This window comes from Phocoena sinus, chromosome 3 (assembly GCF_008692025.1).
Source record: "Phocoena sinus isolate mPhoSin1 chromosome 3, mPhoSin1.pri, whole genome shotgun sequence".
In the NCBI taxonomy this organism is placed as follows: Eukaryota; Metazoa; Chordata; class Mammalia; order Artiodactyla; family Phocoenidae; genus Phocoena; species Phocoena sinus.
Genome location: NC_045765.1, coordinates 60,295,038 through 60,315,784, shown reverse-complemented (window position 1 = coordinate 60,315,784; position 20,747 = coordinate 60,295,038). Strand labels below are relative to the sequence as shown.

The 20,747-nt window shown below is 37.0% G+C and overlaps 1 protein-coding gene across 2 annotated transcripts in view; it reads right to left on the bottom strand.

Moving 5' to 3' along the window:
- Positions 1-20,747, bottom strand: part of CDKL3 (cyclin dependent kinase like 3) — a 91,088-nt gene that overhangs the window by 51,649 nt on the left and 18,692 nt on the right. For both annotated transcript variants that reach the window (XR_004349153.1, XM_032626317.1), the window contains exons 5-7: positions 9,647-9,755; positions 2,263-2,351; positions 63-216 (exon numbers count right to left, since the gene is read on the bottom strand). Coding sequence is in view for 1 of the 2 variants with exons in the window: in XM_032626317.1 (XP_032482208.1) it covers positions 63-216; positions 2,263-2,351; positions 9,647-9,755 (352 nt within the window). In the remaining variant the exon portion in view is untranslated. The remainder of the gene's footprint in view (positions 1-62; positions 217-2,262; positions 2,352-9,646; positions 9,756-20,747) is intronic.

The following is a 20,747-nucleotide window of genomic DNA, read 5'->3' as shown; positions in this document are numbered from 1 at the left end:
TTTATCATTAGAGTACTAACTATAAAATAGTTATACTGGCTAAAAAGAAGACCAATTTTTACCTTTCCCAAAACTGAAGTACTTAGCAGTGTATTGGTATAAATTGTTTTTCTATCATCTTTCATAAATTCATTTTCTTTAGAATTCTCTTTTGGCTTTATGAATGAATTGACTTTTCCTTCTTGTAGCAATTTAGCTCTCAGTTCTGGTATGAATCTGATAAAACAAGCAATATCAAACACTTTTATTTATGTTGATAGAGTATTTTATCTTTAAAAGACTTTCTAATCAATTAATTTGCATTTGAGCTACAGCATAAATAAGTTATCAGTAATGCATGCCAAGAGATGGCACAATATTTACCTAATACAAATTGTTTCCTGGTAAAGATACATCTTTCTAAAATTTTTCCATGGTAATCTACTATTAATAAAACTTTTACAAGATAGGCTTATATGAATTAGATTCCTTTTGTGATACAAAGTTTACTTAATAAAAGCATCGTTTTTTATTTTGATAAATATACTATTATTTTCAAGGAAGACTCAGGCCACTTTGTCCCTTTTGTAGTTCTTCAAAGTAACAGGACTTAAAAGATGAACTAGTTTCTAAAATCTTACTCTAGACAAATATTTTCAGAACAAAATGTAATAGAATACATCAATATTGAAGGGAGATTGTTTTGGTTTTAGTTAGGCTTTTTTAAAGTTATTTATTTTTTAATAGAAAATCCATTCACATGGCTTAAAACTCAAAAGGTTATACCGAAAAATCTCTTTCCCACCCCTCTCCCGGAGTTGCACAGTTTCCCTCCTTGAAGCAGCTACTGCCATCAGTTTGGGACTGAATGAATTCTACCATGAATGAATTCTTCCCTAGAATTATAGTAAAGGGTAGTGTGAGGAGATGAAGAAAGCAACCAGTATCATTAGTTTGGCTGAATAAGAAAATGCACATTTCTGTTAAAACTTCCTTGCATTGTAGAAGGTCCATGAAAAAAAGAGGTCTCTTATCCAATTAAAAGGTCTTCCCCCAAACATTTTCTGAGGCTTCTATTATTGGAACTCAAGAACTTTCACCCCATAATAGTAAAATCCTAATATCTAAATACCCAAGAGAAATCAGTCTATGTAGAATTGATAGGAAACGATTTTTTTATTCAATAACTGACACTTCTTATCAATGGCACTTTTTTTTTTTTTGCGGTACACGGGCCTCTCACTGTTGTGGTCTCTCCCATTGCGGAGCACAGGCTCCGGACGCGCAGGCTCAGTGGCCATGGCTCACGGGCCCAGCCGCTCCACAGCATGTGGGATCTTTCTGGACCGGGACACGAACCTGAGTCCCCTGCATCGGCAGGCGGACTTTCAACCACTGCGCCACCAGGGAAGCCCTAAATGGCACTTTTAATATATCTTCTCATTTTTTTAGATTAAAATTCCTGAAATGCCTGAAGTTCTAGTTACTCTCAAAGATTCCCTTTTCTTTGCCTTTTTCTTTTTTGGTCTATCTTCAATGGAGGTCCTGGTCTTTTCTATGCATGATCTTAACTCCATCACATTTTTAATTAATATTCATGTTTGTGACCTCGTATCCAAAGGCAAACTGAATGATTTTGCAATTAATGAGAAACCTTTCCTGTTTCTTTCAAAGCCCAAATAGAAAATGGTGTGTTTTTTTAAAAAGCATGGCTGACTTATGAATCTACATTGTCATTATATATTTTAGATACAATGTGAGACAGAGACAGGCTTTAAGAGGCATGGTCCCTGTCTTCAAGGAACCTCCAGTTTGCTGGGGAGAATAAAACAACAGGAACTGCAACAGAGAATAAGTAAAGCAGAGAAAAAAAATCATCTGGGAAATGAATGCTAATTGTAGTATATAGATCAGAGATGCTATCAGAGAGGAAAAACTGGACTATTCTGAGTCAGAGGTCTAAATGGAAAGAAAGCTAGAAAGTATTTATTGTTTATTTAATGTTATCTCTGGCCTATAATGAGAATTGAAAATGCATGTGAAGAGCTTAGCACACTGCCTAGGACATAGTAACTGTGTAATGAATGTTATGTACACTTTTTTTTATTATTAGAATTTTTACCATGACACCTGTAAATCTATCATATACTTAGTCAATACAGAAACTCAGTAAGTTTTTGATAAATTGAATTCTTCTGTTGTGTAACATTAACCTACATAGCAATTTTCATGCTAGCAAAACATCCTAATATGAAAAAGTCCACACTCACTCAAAATGCTTACTTTTCAATAAATCCATCTCTAGTAAAATACTCATGATGCAGAAGATCAGTAGATGATATCCTCTCAGCAGGATCAATTTGTAAACAAGCCTAGAAGATGAAAAAAGATTCTATGTTAAACAAACTCTTAACAGGGCTCCTAAAGGTAAATGTTAAATTTATTTCACAAATGTAGGTGTAATTAATTACCCAGAGCTAAAATAGTTCTTGAAAAGATGGAATTAGACCTCAGGAATTTCCGACAGTGAGTTCTGACCACTTATTTCCCTAAGAAATTTGTACTTGTAAGGCATTATTACAGGTTAAATGATCTGTGATTCTAGCCAAAACAGAAGTCGGTCTATTTCTGCTGGAATTAGCAGGAATTAATTAGCTCATTTTGATCCTCTTATCAGCCCTGTAAGGTGGAAAGTTCATGGATTATCATTTCCATTTTACAGAACTAGAAGCATGATTAGTGATTTGCCAAACTAGAATTTTAATCCATATTGTCTGATTACTAATCTGGTGCTCTTTCTATGGCATAAAACAGTTTCACAAATATCCAAGCCCCCAAATCTTTCAATAACCCAGTATCAGAACAGCTCTTTTCTGTTTCCCTAACTTGGGAGGACTTCAACTGAATTGAGAACCAAAAAAACCCCACAAAACAAAAAGAGACAATGGAAGTAAGAGTTTTGGATAAGGGGCTTCCCTGGTGGCGCAGTGGTTAACAGTCTGCCTGCCAATGCAGGGGATGTGGGTTCGAGCCCTGGTCCAGGAATATCCCACATGCTGCGGAGCAGCTGAACCCACGTGCCACAGCTACTAAAGCCCGTGTGCCACAGCTACTGAAGCCCGCGTGCCACAGCTACTGAAGCCCGCGTGCCACAGCTGCTAAAGCCCATGTGCCACAGCTACTGAAGCCCACCCACCTAGACCCTGTGCTCCGCAGCAGGAGAGGCGACCACGGTGAGAGGCCCGCACACCACAGCGAGGAGTGGCCCCCGCTCGCTGCAACTAGAGAGGGCCTGCGCACAGCAACGAAGACCCAATGCAGCCTTTAAAAATAAATAAATAAATAATTTAAAATTATTTTAAAAAAGAGTTTTGGATAATAAGATGCACATAAGGAATCTATATATAATTAAATGATATAATTATAAATAGAACACATTTCTTTAATCAAAATATTAGATAGAATTTGAATAAAAGCTATTTACCTTATAATATTCATTCTTCCTCTAAAAGAAGACAAAACATACTAATAATAGTTAACTTTTATTTATGCTTACTATGTGCCATACAACAATCTAGCCTTTTCCTATTACTTGATCCCAACAACAATCCTACAAGGTGGGTAGTATTACTATCCTCATTGTACAGATGAGAAGACTAAGGCCCAGAGAGGACAAGTAATTTGTCTAAGATCTCATAAATATAAAAGATAGTTAAAGTCCAGAATATCCAAAGTAATTGCATACAATATTACACTTTTGTTTATTTCAAAAGGTGTACGTTTAAATTGATTCACAGAAAAAGTTGTAGAGATCTGCTATACGACAATGTGAATATAGTTAACAACACTGTACTGTACATATTAAAATTTGGTAAGAGGATAGATTACATGCTATGTGTTTTTTACCACAATTTAAAAAAAGTTGACTCACAAAGTAAAACTGAGTCCATTATCTTTATGATGTGGGAATATTCTGATCCTTAAGACTGCAACTAGCTCAAAATACGTGCTTATTTTAGTACATAATAGTTATCCAACCACAAAACTTAGGAAGAAAAATGCCAAAAGGTCATAGCCTATTAGAAGCAGATAAATATTCTTTCTGTGAATAATATAATTCACAAAATTTAAATACTTGCCCTAGTTTGGAAAATGTAAAATACCACACTTTGAGAAACAGACTGGCAGTTCCCCCTGAAAATAAAAATACACATCTATACAAAGACTTATAAGTGAACGTTAATAGCAATTTTATTTGTAAAAGCCAAAAAGAGGAAACAACCCAAAACAGGAGAATAGATAAAAAATTGTGATATATCCATACAATGTAATACTACTCAGCAATAAAAAGGAACAAACTACCGATACACACAAAAACATGAACTGAATCTCTAGATTACAATGCTGATAAAGAAGCCTGACATAAAAGAGTATATACTGTTTGATTCCATTTGTAGACTATTCTAGAAAATGTAAACTATAGTTACAAAGTAAATCAGTGGTTATCTGGGGATAGGAATGAAGGGAAAGATGGATTACAAAAGGACGCAAGGACATTTTGGGGAGTGATGGAAATGTTAGGTATCTTTGTTGCAGTGGTGGTTTCACAGGTGTATACATCTATCAACTCATCAAATTATACACCTGAAGTACATATAGTTTACTGTACAGAAATTATACCACAATAAAATTGTTTTAAAAATTTTAATCTAGGAAACAATTACATGCTCTACACCAGGTATTAAGATGTATTTTAGGGAATTCCCTGGTGGTCCAGTGGTTAGGACTAGGCGCTTTCACTGCCAGGGCCAGGGTTCAATCTCTGGTCGGGGAACCAAAATTCCACAAGCCATGCGGTGTGGCCAAAAGACAAAAAGATGTATTTTAAAGTTACACTAATCAATCAAAACTGTATCTGTACTAGAATAAAGAGAGAAATCAACAAAATAGAAACAGACCCAAGCATGTATAAGCATTTTGTCTACGATAAATGTGGCATTCCAAATCACCAGATTATTCAAGTTGAAAAAAAGTAGTTACAACATATACAACAAAAGACTAATATGTTTATTATTTTGCAAATCAATATAAAAAGATACTTGAAATGACAAATAGGTTAAGGATTCTTAAAATAAGAAATACAAATGACCAATTAATATTAGTAAAATGTCCAACTTTCCTGTAACGACCTAAGTGCAATTTTAAGAAAGGTATTTTATTTCTAGTTTATTAAGTTGGCAAATATTTTTTAAATTATAATATTCTGGGACTTCCTTGGTGGTGCAGTGGTTAAGAATCCGCCTGCCAATGCAGGGGACACAGGTTCGAGCCCTGGTCCAGGAAGATCCCACATGCTGAGGAGCAACTAAGCCCGTGAGCCACAACTACTGAGCCTGTGCTCTAGAGCCCGAGAGCCACAACTACTGAGCCCATGCACCACAACTACTGAAGCCCACACGCCTAGAGCCCGTGCTCCTCAACAAGAGAAGCCACCGCAATGAGAAGCCCATGCACAACAATGAAGAGTAGCCCCACTTGCCACAACTAGAGAAAAGCCTGCACACAGCAACGAAGACCCAATGCTGCCAAAAGTAAATAAATAAAATTTAAAAATAAAAAAATTATAATATTCAATGTTAGATTGAGAATGGAGATTTATATCCAATGCTACTTGAGTATAAATTAATGAAACCTTTCTGGAGAAAAAAACAGCAAAATATATCAAAAGTCCTAAAAAGTGTAAACACTTTGGTCCACTAGTCACACTTCTAGGAATTTATCCCAACAATACAAGTTCATAAAGACATATAAAAGATGTCCACTGGGCTTCCCTGGTGGCGCAGTGGTTGAGAGTCCGCCTGCCGATGCCGGGGACACGGGTTCGTGCCCTGGTCTGGGAAGATCCCACATGCCGCGGAGCGGCTGGGCCCGTGAGCCATGGTCGCTGAGCCTGTGCGTCCGGAGCCTGTGCTCCGCAACGGGAGAGGCCACAACAGTGAGAGGCCCGCGTACCACAAAACAAAAACAAAAACAAAAAGATGTTCACTGTAGCAACTTTACCAATAGTGAGAGAAAAAACCTGAAAACAAATGTCCAAATTGCAAGATCAGTTAAATAAACTATAAAAATGAAACACTATGTAAGCCCTAAAATTATGATGTAGCTCCATACTTACTGACATGGTAGTATGCTTAAATATGCTGCTAAGTGAAAATAAACAGATTACATAGCAGTGTGTAAAGTATGATACCTTTTAAATAGCATAAATTTCTATGCTTGTAGTTGGTTGGGAAAAGCCCAGAAGTATATAAACCAAAATGTTAATAGTAATTTTTCCTGGATTGTGGGGTTGGGAAAATCTTAACTTCTCCTCTTTGTTTATCAAGTATTCCTATTTTTCTTATGATCATTATGTATTCTTTGTATGATCAAAACTATGACATGAAAAAAGAAAGAAACTGAAGTGAAAATGTAGTAAACAAGTCTTATCCTTTAATAAACTTTAGTTCTTTCCAAGTACCAAAGAAACAACCTTCTTCCTTTGATAATAGTCTTTAGATGTTACATGTCATATGTTTAGTTTTATCTAAATAACAACAGTTAACATTAACATTTGTTGATAGCTTATTCAAGGCTCTGCACTGAGAATACTTCTACCATTACCTCATTTAATCCTCCAGCTCCAGAAAATAAATATTGTTAATGTTGTTTTATAGCCCAGTAAACTGAGGCATGGAGATTGACTTGCTCAAGTTTACAGAGCTAATTAGTGACAGAGCTGAGTTTTAAACAAAGTTCATGTGAATCCAGAGCCCCTTCTTATAAACACCACACTATACTTGCTTTGAAATTTAGGTAACCACTTTTTGTAAGGGCTGTACATTGGAAACAAGTTGTTTAGTTGACCCTGGGAAAGGAAATTGGCTGGAAAGAGAAAATAAATAGAAGCAAATAACTCTCTCACATTTTGAATTTTGTACTAAGTATGCTGGTATATTTATTATGTAGTTCAAAATAAAATTTAAATTTTAAACTAACTTAAAAGTGCTATATAATGTTTTGCTTCCTCCGATTCAACCTGAATTTTGGTACTGGTGTGTCCTCAAACAACATTAAAACTGCAGCTGCGAACGCCTTGTGCATACCTTAGAATACCACTGTACAAGGAACAAATCCCTTGGGTAGACTGCTAGGAAGACTGGCTGTTAAGAGGTGTTGATAAACACGGTAAGTCCTTAAAATTTTTCAGTTTATCCCTAATTATCAATAAAATTGGGATAAACAAAAAATAATAGACAGGATTACCCCAGGGGCCTTTCATTTCTAACAGTCTGTGACTTTTAATTTCTCTGAACTTAAGACATAAAGACAGAGGAATATAGTAACTTTTAACAGATAACATTACTTCATGAATCCTTTTGGAATCTCATTAAAGTAATATCCTAAAACTGTATTATAATTTATGCAAATTTCCCAGTATAAGTCCTTAATCTCTTAACATACATGAACAATATCTGCCAACAATCCATTTAGCTTTGGGTATTTTTTTCTTGCATTTTTGGGGTGTTGAACTTGAGGAAGGACCACCCCAGCAAAAATGGGATTCTTGGAAAAGATATTCTGCAAGTGAGGTGTCAAATTGCCTGAAAAGAGAAAAAATATATACCTAAGAAAACCGGGAAATTATTCTACAATCAAAATAATAAATTGTTACGTAGTCTGCATTAAATTACTAAAAAGGGAGAATAACAGTTAAGTTCTTTTAATTTTTTAAAGTTGAACAAGGAACTATCTGAATATAGCATAAAAAAATGTGAGTTTCCCCAGTAATCTATTGATAGTACATAGGCAGTAGAAAATATAAAACCACATGTGCATATTCTTTTCCCAAAATACAAGACATATAATGCCATTAGAAAAGGCACATTCAAACTTTTACATATTTCTATAAGGGTACATAAATGGTTTAACTAGCAAGTGTTCATCAGCAAAGCCTTACTCAAAACAGCTAAAATACTAGTTATATAGAAATAGGAATCCTGCAAAGAAGAAACAAGGCTATAGAGTAGTAGTAGAATGGAAAGAACTATAAATAGGAATGGAGAGAGCTAAATTCTAGCACTAGTTCTGCTATAACTAATTCTGTGATCTTGGGCAAATCTTCCTTTTCTGTGCCTTGGTTTCCTCATTTGTAAAATAACAAAATTGATCCCACCGTCTCTAGAGGTCCTTCTAACATTAATCTCATAACCAGAACTTTAAAGATGACAGAAAAAAGTATGATGCTTTAAGGCTCTGAACTGTATCTTTAATGAATATTTACCCAGATTCACGGTTTTTATAGTTGTTCACAGTACCTTTCTCATGATCCTGTAATTACATGTTTATGTATAGCTTCCTCACCACAAAAAAGGCTCCTCAAGCTCCTCATTCAGAGGTATATATATATAAAATCCTTGAAACTCCATGAGCAATGCTAACCATGAAAATGTTTTGGTAGTCAAAGCAGATCAGCTCTCTGCTTATCTACTGTGGTTTAAAAAGAAGTTTTCTCAGTAAATAATTAGTTTTCTATTTCCAAGCACTTTATTTATTTATTTATTATAAATTTATTTATTTTGGCTGTGTTGGGTCTTCATTGCTGTACGTGGGCTTTCTCTAGTTGTGGCGAGTGGGGGCTACTCTTTGTTGTGGTGCACGGGCTTCTCATTGTGGTGGCTTCTCTTGTTGTGGAGCACGGGCCCTAGGTGCGTGGGTTTCAGTAGTTGTGGTGTCAGGGCTCAGTAGTTGTGGCTCGTGGGCTCTAGAGCGCAGTCTCAGTAGTTGTGGTGCACAGGCTTAGTTGCTCTATGGCATGTGGGATCGTCCCAGATGAGGGCTCGAACCCGTGTCCTCTGCATTGGCAGGCAGATTCTTAACCACTGTGCCAACAGGGAAGTCCTCCAAGCACTTTTAAAAAACATCAAAATCAACTCTATTACTTAAAAGTCCTCTTTGAAAGAAGCAAATATTTGTAGAAGCCAAAATTTTAAAACAACTTTCAGACAAATTGAAGTAGGTTCCTATTTTACTATTTTTCTTAGTATCAACATCAAAACATGGCATAGCTATTTGCATCCTGGTAAAGAAAAACATTATTTTCAAGAACAGAGGAGAGGGACTTCCCTGGCGGTGCAGTGGTTAAGAATCCACCTGCCAATGCAGGGGACACTGGTTCGATCCCTGGTCCAGGAAGATCCCACACACTACGGAGCAACTAAGCCAGTGTACCACAACTACTGAGCCTGTGCTCTAGAGCCCGTGTGCCACAACTACTGAAGCCCATGTGTCTAGAGCCCATGCTCCACAACAAGAGAAGCCACTGCAATGAGAAGCTCGAGCACTGCCATGAAGAGCAGCCCCCGCTCACCACAACTAGAGAAAGCCTGTGTGCAGCAACAAAGACCCAATGCAGCCATAAATAAATAAATTTATATTAAGAAAAAAAAAACGGAGGAGAATTTTCTACCTTTTTTATCAGCCCAAAGCATCCATCTACTCCCATCTATCAAAAAAATACGCTTCCCTGTTCTTATAAAGAAAACACTAAATTTGAAAATCAAGCAGAATTGATCTGGAAACACTTATTTGAGGCATTTAACAGTATATTTCAGTAATACCTACCTACTTTTAAAACAATTTTATGAAGTAAATCCAAATCAGAGCTGCTAGGAAGATAGGGATTTCCAGTGGCCATCTCAATGATCATACAGCCCAAAGCCCAGATATCCACAGGTCTGAAACAGACAAGAATAAATCACTTTTCATAGAAAAACATATAAAACATCTTTTCTGAAAAAACTTTTTTTTTTTTTTTTTTTTGGCTGCACTGTGGGGCTTGCAGGATCTTAGTTCCCCAACCAGGGATCAAACCCATGCCCCCTGAAGTGGAAGCACAGAGTCCTAACCACTGGATCACCAGGGAAGTCCCTAAAAAAGAACTTTTAAAATAAGTTAAGGCTAAAGAAAACAGAATGGTTAAGTGGTATCATTTATCAATTTTCACTACAATATCATATAGCAACTTTAGGATATATATTAAATATTATCATGTTTTATTAGTAACTTAAATAGTTTATATTTAAATTGCATGAGAAGCCATGTAGCAGTCCAAAATAATTAATTATAATTCTAAAATTGTTTCAAATACTTATATAAGGACATTATGATAAATGGTTTATGATGTAGAATAGCTGAATACTAAAATCATCTTGTACTTAGAAAGTAAAAATCTTAAATATTTTACCACTTACTTTCATTTATTTATCTTAATGCATTGTGAGTCATCCATAATTCAAGCTTTTTTTCCCACATAATCAGTTTTTTTTTAAATTTTATTTATTTATTTATGGCTGTGTTGGGTCTTCGTTTCTGTGCGAGGGCTTTCTCTAGTTGCGGCAAGTGGGCGCCACTCTTCATCGCGGTGCGCGGGCCTCTCACTATCGCGGTCTCTCTTGTTGTGGAGCACAGGCTCCAGACGCGCAGGCTCAGTAATTGTGGCTCACGGGCCCAGTTGCTCCATGGCATGTGGGATCTTCCCAGACCAGGGCTCGAACCCATGTCCCCTGCATTGGCAGGCAGATTCTCAACCACTGCGCCACCAGGGAAGCCCCTAATCAGTTTTTTAAATAGATAAAAAGATGCCCAAACTTACATTCAGAAGAAATTATAAATAAACACTATAATGAGATCCATTTTTCACTGATCCAACTGACAAAAATTATAAAATTTGATAACTGCTATGTTAGTGAGGCTATGGAAAATGAACACTCACATGTACTGCTCTGGGAGTATAAATTTAAACAACTTCTTTGGAGGAAAATTGGCAAAAGCTACTAAAATTTTATATGTACATACTTTTGACTAAACACCTTTATTCTTAAGAACTTATCCAAAGATCTACTCACACATGTGCACAAAGATAAATTATAAGAGAATTTCACTGCAGCACTGTTTGTAGTAGAAAGATTGGGAACAACCTAGACATCCATCAATACGGGAATAGCTATGTAAGTTTTTGTACAACCACACAATGAAATATTACTCAGTTGTTAAAAAGAATAGGTAGGTCTATCTGCATGTGTTAATATAAAGTGATCTCTGAGATAAACTCTCAAGTAAAAAAAAAGCAAAATTCATTAAAGAAATCAGAGGAGATCTAAATATAATAAATGGAGAGACATTCCACGTTCATGTATAGGAAAACTCAATATTGTCAAGATGTCAGTTCTTCCCAACTTGATCTATAGATTCAACGCAATCCCAATCAAAATCCAATTTGGAGGGGACTTCCTTGGTGGCGCAGTGGTTAAGAATCCACCTGCCAATGCAGGGGACACGGGTTCAAGCCCTGGTCTGGGAAGATCCCACATGCCGTGGAACAACTAAGCCCGTGCACCACAACTACTGAGCCTGCGCTCTACAGCACGCAAGCCACAACTACTGAAGCCTGCGTGCCTGGAGCCCGTGCTCCACAACAAGAGAAGCCACCGCAATGAGAAGCCCACGCACCGCAACAAAGAGTAGCCCCCGCTCACCGCAACTAGAGAAAGCCCGCACGCAGCAATGAAGACCCAACATAGCCAAAATTAATACATTTATTTTAAAAAATCCAATTTGGATATCAATAAATTGATTCTAAAGTTTATATGGAAAGGCAATAGAACCAGAAAAGCCAACATGATGTTGAACAAGAACAAAGTCAGAAGAAAGACACTATCTGACTTCAAAATGTACTATAAAGCTACAGTATGTGAGACAGTGTGATATTGGTGAAAAAACAGACAAAAAGATCAAGAGAACAGTATAGAGTGCCCAGAAATATACTCAACTGATCTTTTTTTTTTTTTTTTTTTTTGCGGTACGCGGGCCTCTCACTGTCGTGGCCTCTCCCATTGCGGAGCACAGGCTCCGGACGCACAGGCTCAGCGGCCATGGCTCACGGGCCTAGCCGCTCCACAGCATGTGGGATCTTCCCGGACCGGAGCACGAACCCATGTCCCCTGCATCGGCAGGTGGACTCTCAACACTGCGCCACCAGGGAAGCCCTTCAACTGATCTTTGACAAAGGAGCAAAGGCAATTCAGGAAAGAAAGTCCTTCTAATAAGTGATACTGGAACAACTAGAAATCCATATGCAAGAAGAAATGAACCTAGACATAGAGCTTACACTTTTCACAAAAATTAACTCAAAATGGATCATAGACCTAAATGTAATATGCAAAACTATAAACTTCTAGACAATAATATAGGAGAAAATCTAGATGACCTTGTGTTTGGTGATGAGTTTTTAGATACAATACTAAAAGCATAATCCACAAAAGAAAAAATGGCTAAGAAGTACATCATTAAAATTTAAAACTTTTGCTCTGTGAAAGACACTGTTAAGAGACTGAAAAGAGAAGCCACACAGTTGGAGAAAATATTTGCAAAACCCATAGCTGATAAATGAACTGCATCCAAAATATACAAAGCACTCTTAAAACTCAATAAGAAAACAATCAGGGACTTCCCTGGTGGCACAGTGAATAAGACTCCACACTCCCAATGCAGGGGGCCCGGGTTCGATCCTTGGTCAGGGAACTAGATCCCACATGCATGCCGCAACTAAGAGTTTGCATGGTACAGCTAAGGAGGCAACGTGCTGCGATTAAGGAGCTGCTGAGCCGCAACTAAGGAGCTGCTGAGCTGCAACTAAGGCACCCACTGGCCACAACTAAGACCCTGTGCCACCAAATAAATAAAGAAAAAAAGAAAACAATCAAATTAAAAATTGGGCAAAATATCTGAACACACACCTCACCAAAGAAGATATACACATGGCAAATAAGCATATGAAAAAATGTTCAAAATCATATGTCATCAGGGAACTGTAAATTAAAACAGTGAGATAGATACCACCAAACACCTATTAGAATGGCTAAAATCTAAAACACTGACAATACCAAATGCTGGTAAGGATGTGGAGCAACAGAATTCTCACTCATTGCTGTTGAGAATGCAAAATGATACAGCCACTTTGGAAGACAGTTTGACAGATTCTAACAAAGCAAACATAGTCTTATCATAAAATCCAGCAAAAATTGCACTCCTTGGTATTTAGCCAAATGAGTTGAAAAACTTATGTCCATAAAAAACCTGCAGATGAATGCTCATAGCAGCTTTATCCATAAGTGCCAAAACTTGAAAGCAGGTAAGATATCTTTCATCAGGTGAATGGATAAACAAACTGTCAGACATACATACGATGGAATATTAAGTGATTACAAAGAAATGAGTTATCAAGCCATAAAAAATATGAAGGAACCTTAAATACACATTGCTAAGTGAAAGAAGCTGTCTGAAAAGGTTGCATAATGTATGACTCCAATTATACGACAGTCCGGAAAAGGCAAGTGTATAGAGAGATTTAAAAGATCAGTGGTTGCCAGGGGTCCAGGGAAAAGGAGGGAAAGATAAAATGGTAGAGCACAGAGGATTTTTTGGGCTGTGAAACTATTCTGTATGATACCATAATGGTAGATACATGACATTATATATTTGTCAAGACCCATAGGAAACACAATACAAAGACTGAATATTAATATAAACTATGGACTTTAATTAATGATAATGTATAAATATTGGTTTATCAATTCTAACAAATGTACCAAACTAATGTTAGATGTTAATAATAGGGAAACTGTGCTGTGTGGGTGGGGGTAGAGGGGATATAGGGAAACCCTGTACTTTCTGTTCAATTTTTCTATAAACCTAAAACTGTTCTAAAAAAGTAAAGTATATTAATTTAAAAAATTAAAAGAGAGAAAAAAAGCAAGATTCTATACAATATATATAGTATGTTCGTATTTCTGTTTAAAAGGAAGGAGATGTGTGTCTGTTTGTGTGTCTGTGTGTATTGCTAGATAATGATTTTAAGGAACAAACGACTTAACTGTGGTGTATACAATTTGTTAAGCCCACATTACAACAAAAACTGGATAATAGGAACTTAAAAGCTTGCTTACTTCACAAGTTTTAAGAACTTACAGCAGAAACTAACACAACATTGTAAAGCAGTTATACTCCAATAAGAAAAAAAGAAAAGAAAAGAACTTAATAGAAATTTATAAGTTTTAGTGAGAAACACTAAAATTAAGACCAACTTATTGCCTTCAAAGTTTTAAGTAAATTATTTTTAGGCACTCTCCCTACAGTATGAAATTCCTACTCACCTCCTCCACTTCTAACAGAGGCACTAAAAACACTCCTACACAAATAAGTTCACTTTTTCCCAGCTTGTTCTGAACTTTCACAGTTCAGTTTGGTAAGGTAAGGCATTATCTGCAAACTGTAAAGAATTATCTAGGCAGGCCTTTCAAAGAGCAATAGGAGACAAAATACATATAGTTGATTGTCACTGCAGTGCTAATCTTAATGGGCTCCCCTATTATCTGAAGTATGAATAAATCCTAGGATAACATGCAGGAATAAGAGGAGGATTAAAAAGAATCACATGGGGGAAGAACTTGGAGATCTGCTGACCTACTCTCCAGTGAAACTGCTGAAAATTATGAAAAAAAACCCACAATAATTAAAACCTCTAGAAATAGTCCTAAGGGCAAACAGTGGGGGAAGGACTTGGAGATCTGCTGACCTACTCTCCAGTGAAACTGGTGAAAATTATGAAAAAACCCCCACAACAATTAAAACCTCTAGAAATAGTCCTAAGGGCAAACAGCAAATGAAGAAATATCTATTCAAGAAAATCTATGAAGGGACTTCCCTGGTGGCACAGTGGTTAAGACTCCAAGCTCCCAATGCAGGGGGCCCAGGTTCAATCCCTGGTCAGGGAACTATATCCCACATGCATGCTGCAACTAAGAGTTCACATGCCCAACTAAGGAGCTGACAAGCTGCAATTAAGGAACCCAAGTGCCGCAACTAAAACCTGGTGCAACCTAATTAATTAATTAAATATTTAAAAAAAGAGAGAATCTATGAAAATTTGTTTAAAAAGATGAGTCTGTGGTATTTGAATCAAGACCACTCTCTCCCTCCTCCACTCTAGCTCAGTAAGGCAAAGACACTACCCTACACAGTTCCAGCCAAGAACTTCAGGCTTCCTTTTTCCCTAGCTCCCAGTCAGAGGGCTTTATTCCCAAGAGGAAAACTTCAGTATTTCTCATATTTCCCCCAGTTACCTGTTCCTGAGGCTAAGTCCTGGGTGAGTGTGGAGAAAAACTTCAAAGCAGCAAGAGAAAAATAATTCATCACTTACAGAAGAATCTCCTTAAGATTAACAGTTGACTTCCCAATAAAAACAATCTAGGCCGGGGACTTCCCTGGTGGTCCACTGGGTAAGACTCCACACTCTCAGTGCAGGGGGCCTGGGTTCGATCCCTGGTTGGGGAACTAGACCCTGCATGCATGCTGCAACTAAGAGTTTATATGATGTAACCAAGGGTCCACATGCCGCAACTAAGGAGATCCCGCATGCTGCAACTAAGACCCAGCACAGCCAAAACAGATAAATAAAAATAAATAAATATTTTAAAAAAACAATCTAGGCCAGAAGGCAGTGGAACAACATATTCAAGCTGCTCAAAGAAAAAATTATTAACTAAAAATCCTATATCCAGCAAAGTTATCTTTTAAAAATGAAGGTGAAATAAAGACTTCCCCAGATAAACAAAAACTAAGAGAATTTGTTACCAGCACGCCTGTGTAACAGGAAATACTAAAGGAAGTTTTTCAGGCTAAAAACAAGTGACCCCAGACAGTAATTCAAGTCCACACAAAAAACAATGAGCCCAAGTAAAGGTACTTATGTTATTATAAAAGACTGTACATTACTTAACCGTAAAAAAGAATGAAATTTTGCCATTTGCGACAACATGGATGGACCTAGACGGTATGCTAAGTGAAATAATTCAGACAGAGAAAGACAAATAGTGTATGATATCGCTTATATGTGGAATTTAAAAAATAAGACAGGGGCTTCCCTGGTGGCACAGTGGTTGAGAGTCCGCCTGCCGATGCAGGGGACACGGGTTCGTGCCCCGGTCCGGGAGGATCCCACATGCCGCGGAGCGGCTGGGCCCGTGAGCCATGGCTGCTGAGCCTGCACGTCCGGAGCCTGTGCTCCGCAACGGGAGAGGCCACAACAGTGAGAGGCCCGCGTACGGCAAAAAAAAAAAAAAAAAAAATAAGACAAATGAACAAACATAGCAAAACAGAAACAGAATTATAGATACAGAGAACAAACGTGGTTGCCAGAGGGGAAGTGGGTGGGGGAAGAGAACTAGGTGAGGGGAGTTAAAAGGTACAAACTTCCAGTTACAAAATAAATGCACCAAAGGGATGAAACATACAGTATGGTGAACATAGTCACTATGCAATATTTTTGTATGATGACATTATCATAACTAAATTTATCATGGTGATTATTTGAAATGTATAGAAATATCACATCACAGAGGGTTATAGGTCAATTACATTGGGTTGGCCAAAAAGTTCGTTCGGGTTTGTCTGTAAGATGTTATGAAAAACCCGAACGAACTTTTTGGCCAATCCAATACTTTAGAAACAAACAAACTCATAGAAAATGAGATTAGATTTGTGGTTACAGCAGAGGCAGGGGGATGTGGGGGGAGGGTAAAATGGATGAAGGTAGTCAAAAAGTATAAACTTCCAGATATAAGATAAATAAGGACAAGGGATAATGATAAATATAATTAACACTGCTGTATGTTACATATAAAAGTTGTAAGAGAGTAAATCTTAAGAATTCTCATCACACAGAAAAATTAGTTTCTACTTCCTTAATTTTGTATCTGTGTGAGATGATAGATGTTTACCAAACTTACTGTGATAATCATTTCATGATGTGTGTGAGTCAAATCATTATGCTGTATACCTTAAACTTATATAGTGCTGTACGTCGATTACATCTCAATAAAACCAGAAGAAAAAAAGGCAGTATAAATTCTTATTTTTCTCTTTTATTCTCTTGATTTATTTTAAAAGCAATTGTATAAAATACTATGCATATAGTATATTGTTGGGCCTATAACATATAGAAATGTAATGTATGTGTAACATTATTTGCCAATAACAGCAAAAAGGAGGTAAGAGAGAGCAAAACTGTTTTGGCTAAGGAAATTACTATAGATTATAAAGTAATAATTACAACAAGGTATTTTTGGGTTTGTAACATTAATAAATTATTATACACAGCAAAAATACCACAAAAAGACAGAAAAGGGAATAAAGCTATATAGGAGTAAGTTTTCTATGTATATATCCCTGGAATTAAGCTAATATAAATCTGAAGCTGATTATGATAATTTAAGGTGCACATAATAAACACTAGAGCCACCACTAAACAAATCCCCAAAACCTATAGTAAAAAAAAAATCATTAAAGAAATTGAATTGAGGGACTTCCCTGGCTGTCCAGTGGGTAAGACTCCACACTTCCAATGCAGGGGGCACAGGTTCGAACCCTGGTTGGGGAGCTAAGATTCCCACATGCCGCACAGCGTGGCCAAAAAAAGAAAAAAAGAAATTGAATTGATACATTACAAGATATTCACTTAATGAAAAAAGAAAGCAGTAAAATGGGAACAGAGGAACAAAAAGGACATGAGACACAAATAAAGAAATAAAGCAGATGTATGGACTTCCCTGGTGGTGCAGTGGTTAAGAATCTGCCTGCCAATGCAGGGGACACAGGTTCGAGCCCTCGTCTGGGAACATCCCACATGCCGTGGAGCAACTAAGCCTGTGCACCACAACTACTGAGCCTGTGCTCTAGAGCCCGCAAGCCACAACTACTGAGCCCACATGCCACAACTACTGAAGCCTGCGTGCCTAGAGCCTGTGCTCCACAACAAGAGAATCCACCGCAATGAGAAGTCCGCGCACCACAATGAAGAGTAGCCCCCGCTCACCACAACTAGAGAAAGCCCGTGCACAGCAACAAAGACCCAACACAGCCAAAAATAAAATAAATACATAAATAAATTTATTTTTTTTTAAAAAAAGGATATATTAAAAAAAAGCAGGTGTAAATCCAACTATATCACTAATAACATTAAATGTGAATAGATTCAACAATCTACTTAAAAGGCAGAGATTGTCAGCCTGAATTTCAAAAAAACATAATTCAACTATATGCTGTTTACAGGAGACACATTTAATAAATTTTACACATTTATTCAAAGATACAAACAGATTGAAAGTAAAAGGAATGAAAAAGCTACATCATGCAAACAACAAGCACAAGAAAACTGGACAAAGTAGACTTCAAACAGAAAATGTTACTAGAGATAATGTTATAATGATAAAAGTGTCAATTCATCAGAAAGCTATAACAACATAAACATGTTGAGAACAACTGGACAGAAGATCAACAAGGAAATAGAAGACTTGAATAACACTATAAACCAGTTAGACCTAATAGACATCTATCGAATACTTCATCCAATAACAGAATACACATTCTCTCAAGTCACATGGAACATTCACCAAGATAGACTATATGGTAGGCCATAAACAAACCTCAATAAATTTAAAAAGACAGAAATGATACAAAGTATATTCTCCTATCACAATAGAATACAATTAGATATAAGTAGTAGGAAAATTTGGGAAATGACACATTACTAAATAACAAATGTATCAAAGAAGAAATCAAAAGGGAAAACAGAAAATACTTTGAGATGAATGAAAATGAAGAAACAAAACAAAATTTAGGGTATGTAGGTAAAGCAGTGCTTAGAGAGAAATTTACAACTATAAATGCTTATATTAAGAATTAAGACAGACAACACACCTATCCCTATCTACACAGCAGCACTATATACAATAGCCAAGACATGGAAACAACTTAAATGTCCATTGACAGATGAATGGATAAAGATGTGGTATACATATACAATGGAATACTACTCAGCCATAAAAAAAAATGAAATAATGCCATTTGCAGCAATACAGATGGACCTAGAGATTATCACACTAGTGAAGTAAGTTAGAAAGAGAAAGACAGACACCACATGACATCCCTTATATGTGGAATCTAAAATACGACATAAATCAACTTACCTATGAAACAGAAACAGAAACAGACTCACAGGTTATAGAGAACAGACTTGTGGCTGCCCAAGAGGCTGGTGGGGTGGGGGAGGGATGGATTGGGAGTTTGGGATGAGCAGATGCAAACTATTATATATAGAATGGATAAACAACAAGGTGGTACTGTATAGCCCAGGGAACTATATTCAATATTCTATAAGAAACCGTAATAGAAAACAATATGAAAAAGAATATATATCCATGTATCAATATAACTGAATCACTTTGCTGTACAGCAGAAATTAACACAACATTGTAAATCAAATACCCTTCAATAAAATTATTTATTTATTTATTTATTTATTTTCGGTACGCGGGCCTCTCACTGTTGTGGCCTCTCCCGCTGCGGAGCACAGGCTTCGGACGCGCAGGCTCAGCGGCCATGGCTTACGGGCCCAGCCGCTCCGCGGCATGTGGGATCTTCCCGGACCGGGGCACGAACCCGTGTCCCCTGCATCGGCAGGCGGACTCTCAACCACTGCGCCACCAGGGAAGCCCTAATTTTTTAAAAAAAGAATTAAGACAGACATCAAATCTACAACCTAACCTTCCATTATAAGACACTGGAAAAAACAGAGCAAACTAAAACTACAGCAACCAGAAGGAAGGAACATTATTAGATTAGATTAGAGTGAAAACTAATGTAACAGAATTTTTTAAAATAGAGAAAATCAATGAAACCAAAAGCTGGTTCTCTGTAAAAATCAACAGAATCGACATTTAGCTAGAATGAGTAAGAAGAAAAGAGTGAAGACTCAAATTACTGGAATCAGAAATGAAAGAAGTAACACAACTACCAACCTTACAAACATAAAAAGTACTATCAAAAAATACAATGAACAGGGACTTCCCTGGTGGCACAGTGGTTAAGACTCCAAGCTCCCAATGAAGGGGGCCTGGGTTCGATCCCTGGTCAGGGAACTATATCCCACATGCATGCCCCAACTAAGAGTTCGCATGCCACAACTTAGGAGCCGGTGAGCCTCAACTAAGGAGTCTGCCTGCTGCAACTAAGACCTGGCACAGCCAAATAAATAAATAAATAAAATATTTTAAAAATACAATGAATAACTGTATACCAACAAATTAGAGAATTCAGATTAAAGGATAGTTTCTGAAAAAAACACAAACTACTGAAATTGGTTCAGGAAGAAGTCGACAGGTACTTCCTTGGTGGCCCATTGGTTAAGACTCCACGCTTCCACTGCAAGGGGCACGAGTTTGGTCCCTGGTTGGGGAACTAAGATCCCACATGCTGTGTGGTGCAGTCAGAAAAAATAAAAAATAAAAAGACAATCTAAATAAACCCATAGCAAGTGAAAATTTTGAATTAGTAATCAAAAAACTACACACAAAGGAAAGCACAGGCCCAGAAGGCTTCACTACTGAATTCCACCAAACATTTAAAGAAGATGATCATGTGAATTCTTCACAAACTTTTCAAAAAATAGAAGTATGAACAGTTCCCAACTCCTTTTTAGAAACCAGTATTATCGCGATACCAAAATCAGACAAAAACATCACTAGAAAAGAAAACTACACACCAATATCTTTTACACATATGGACACAAAAATTCTCAACAAAATACTAGCAAATTGAATCTAGCAACATAT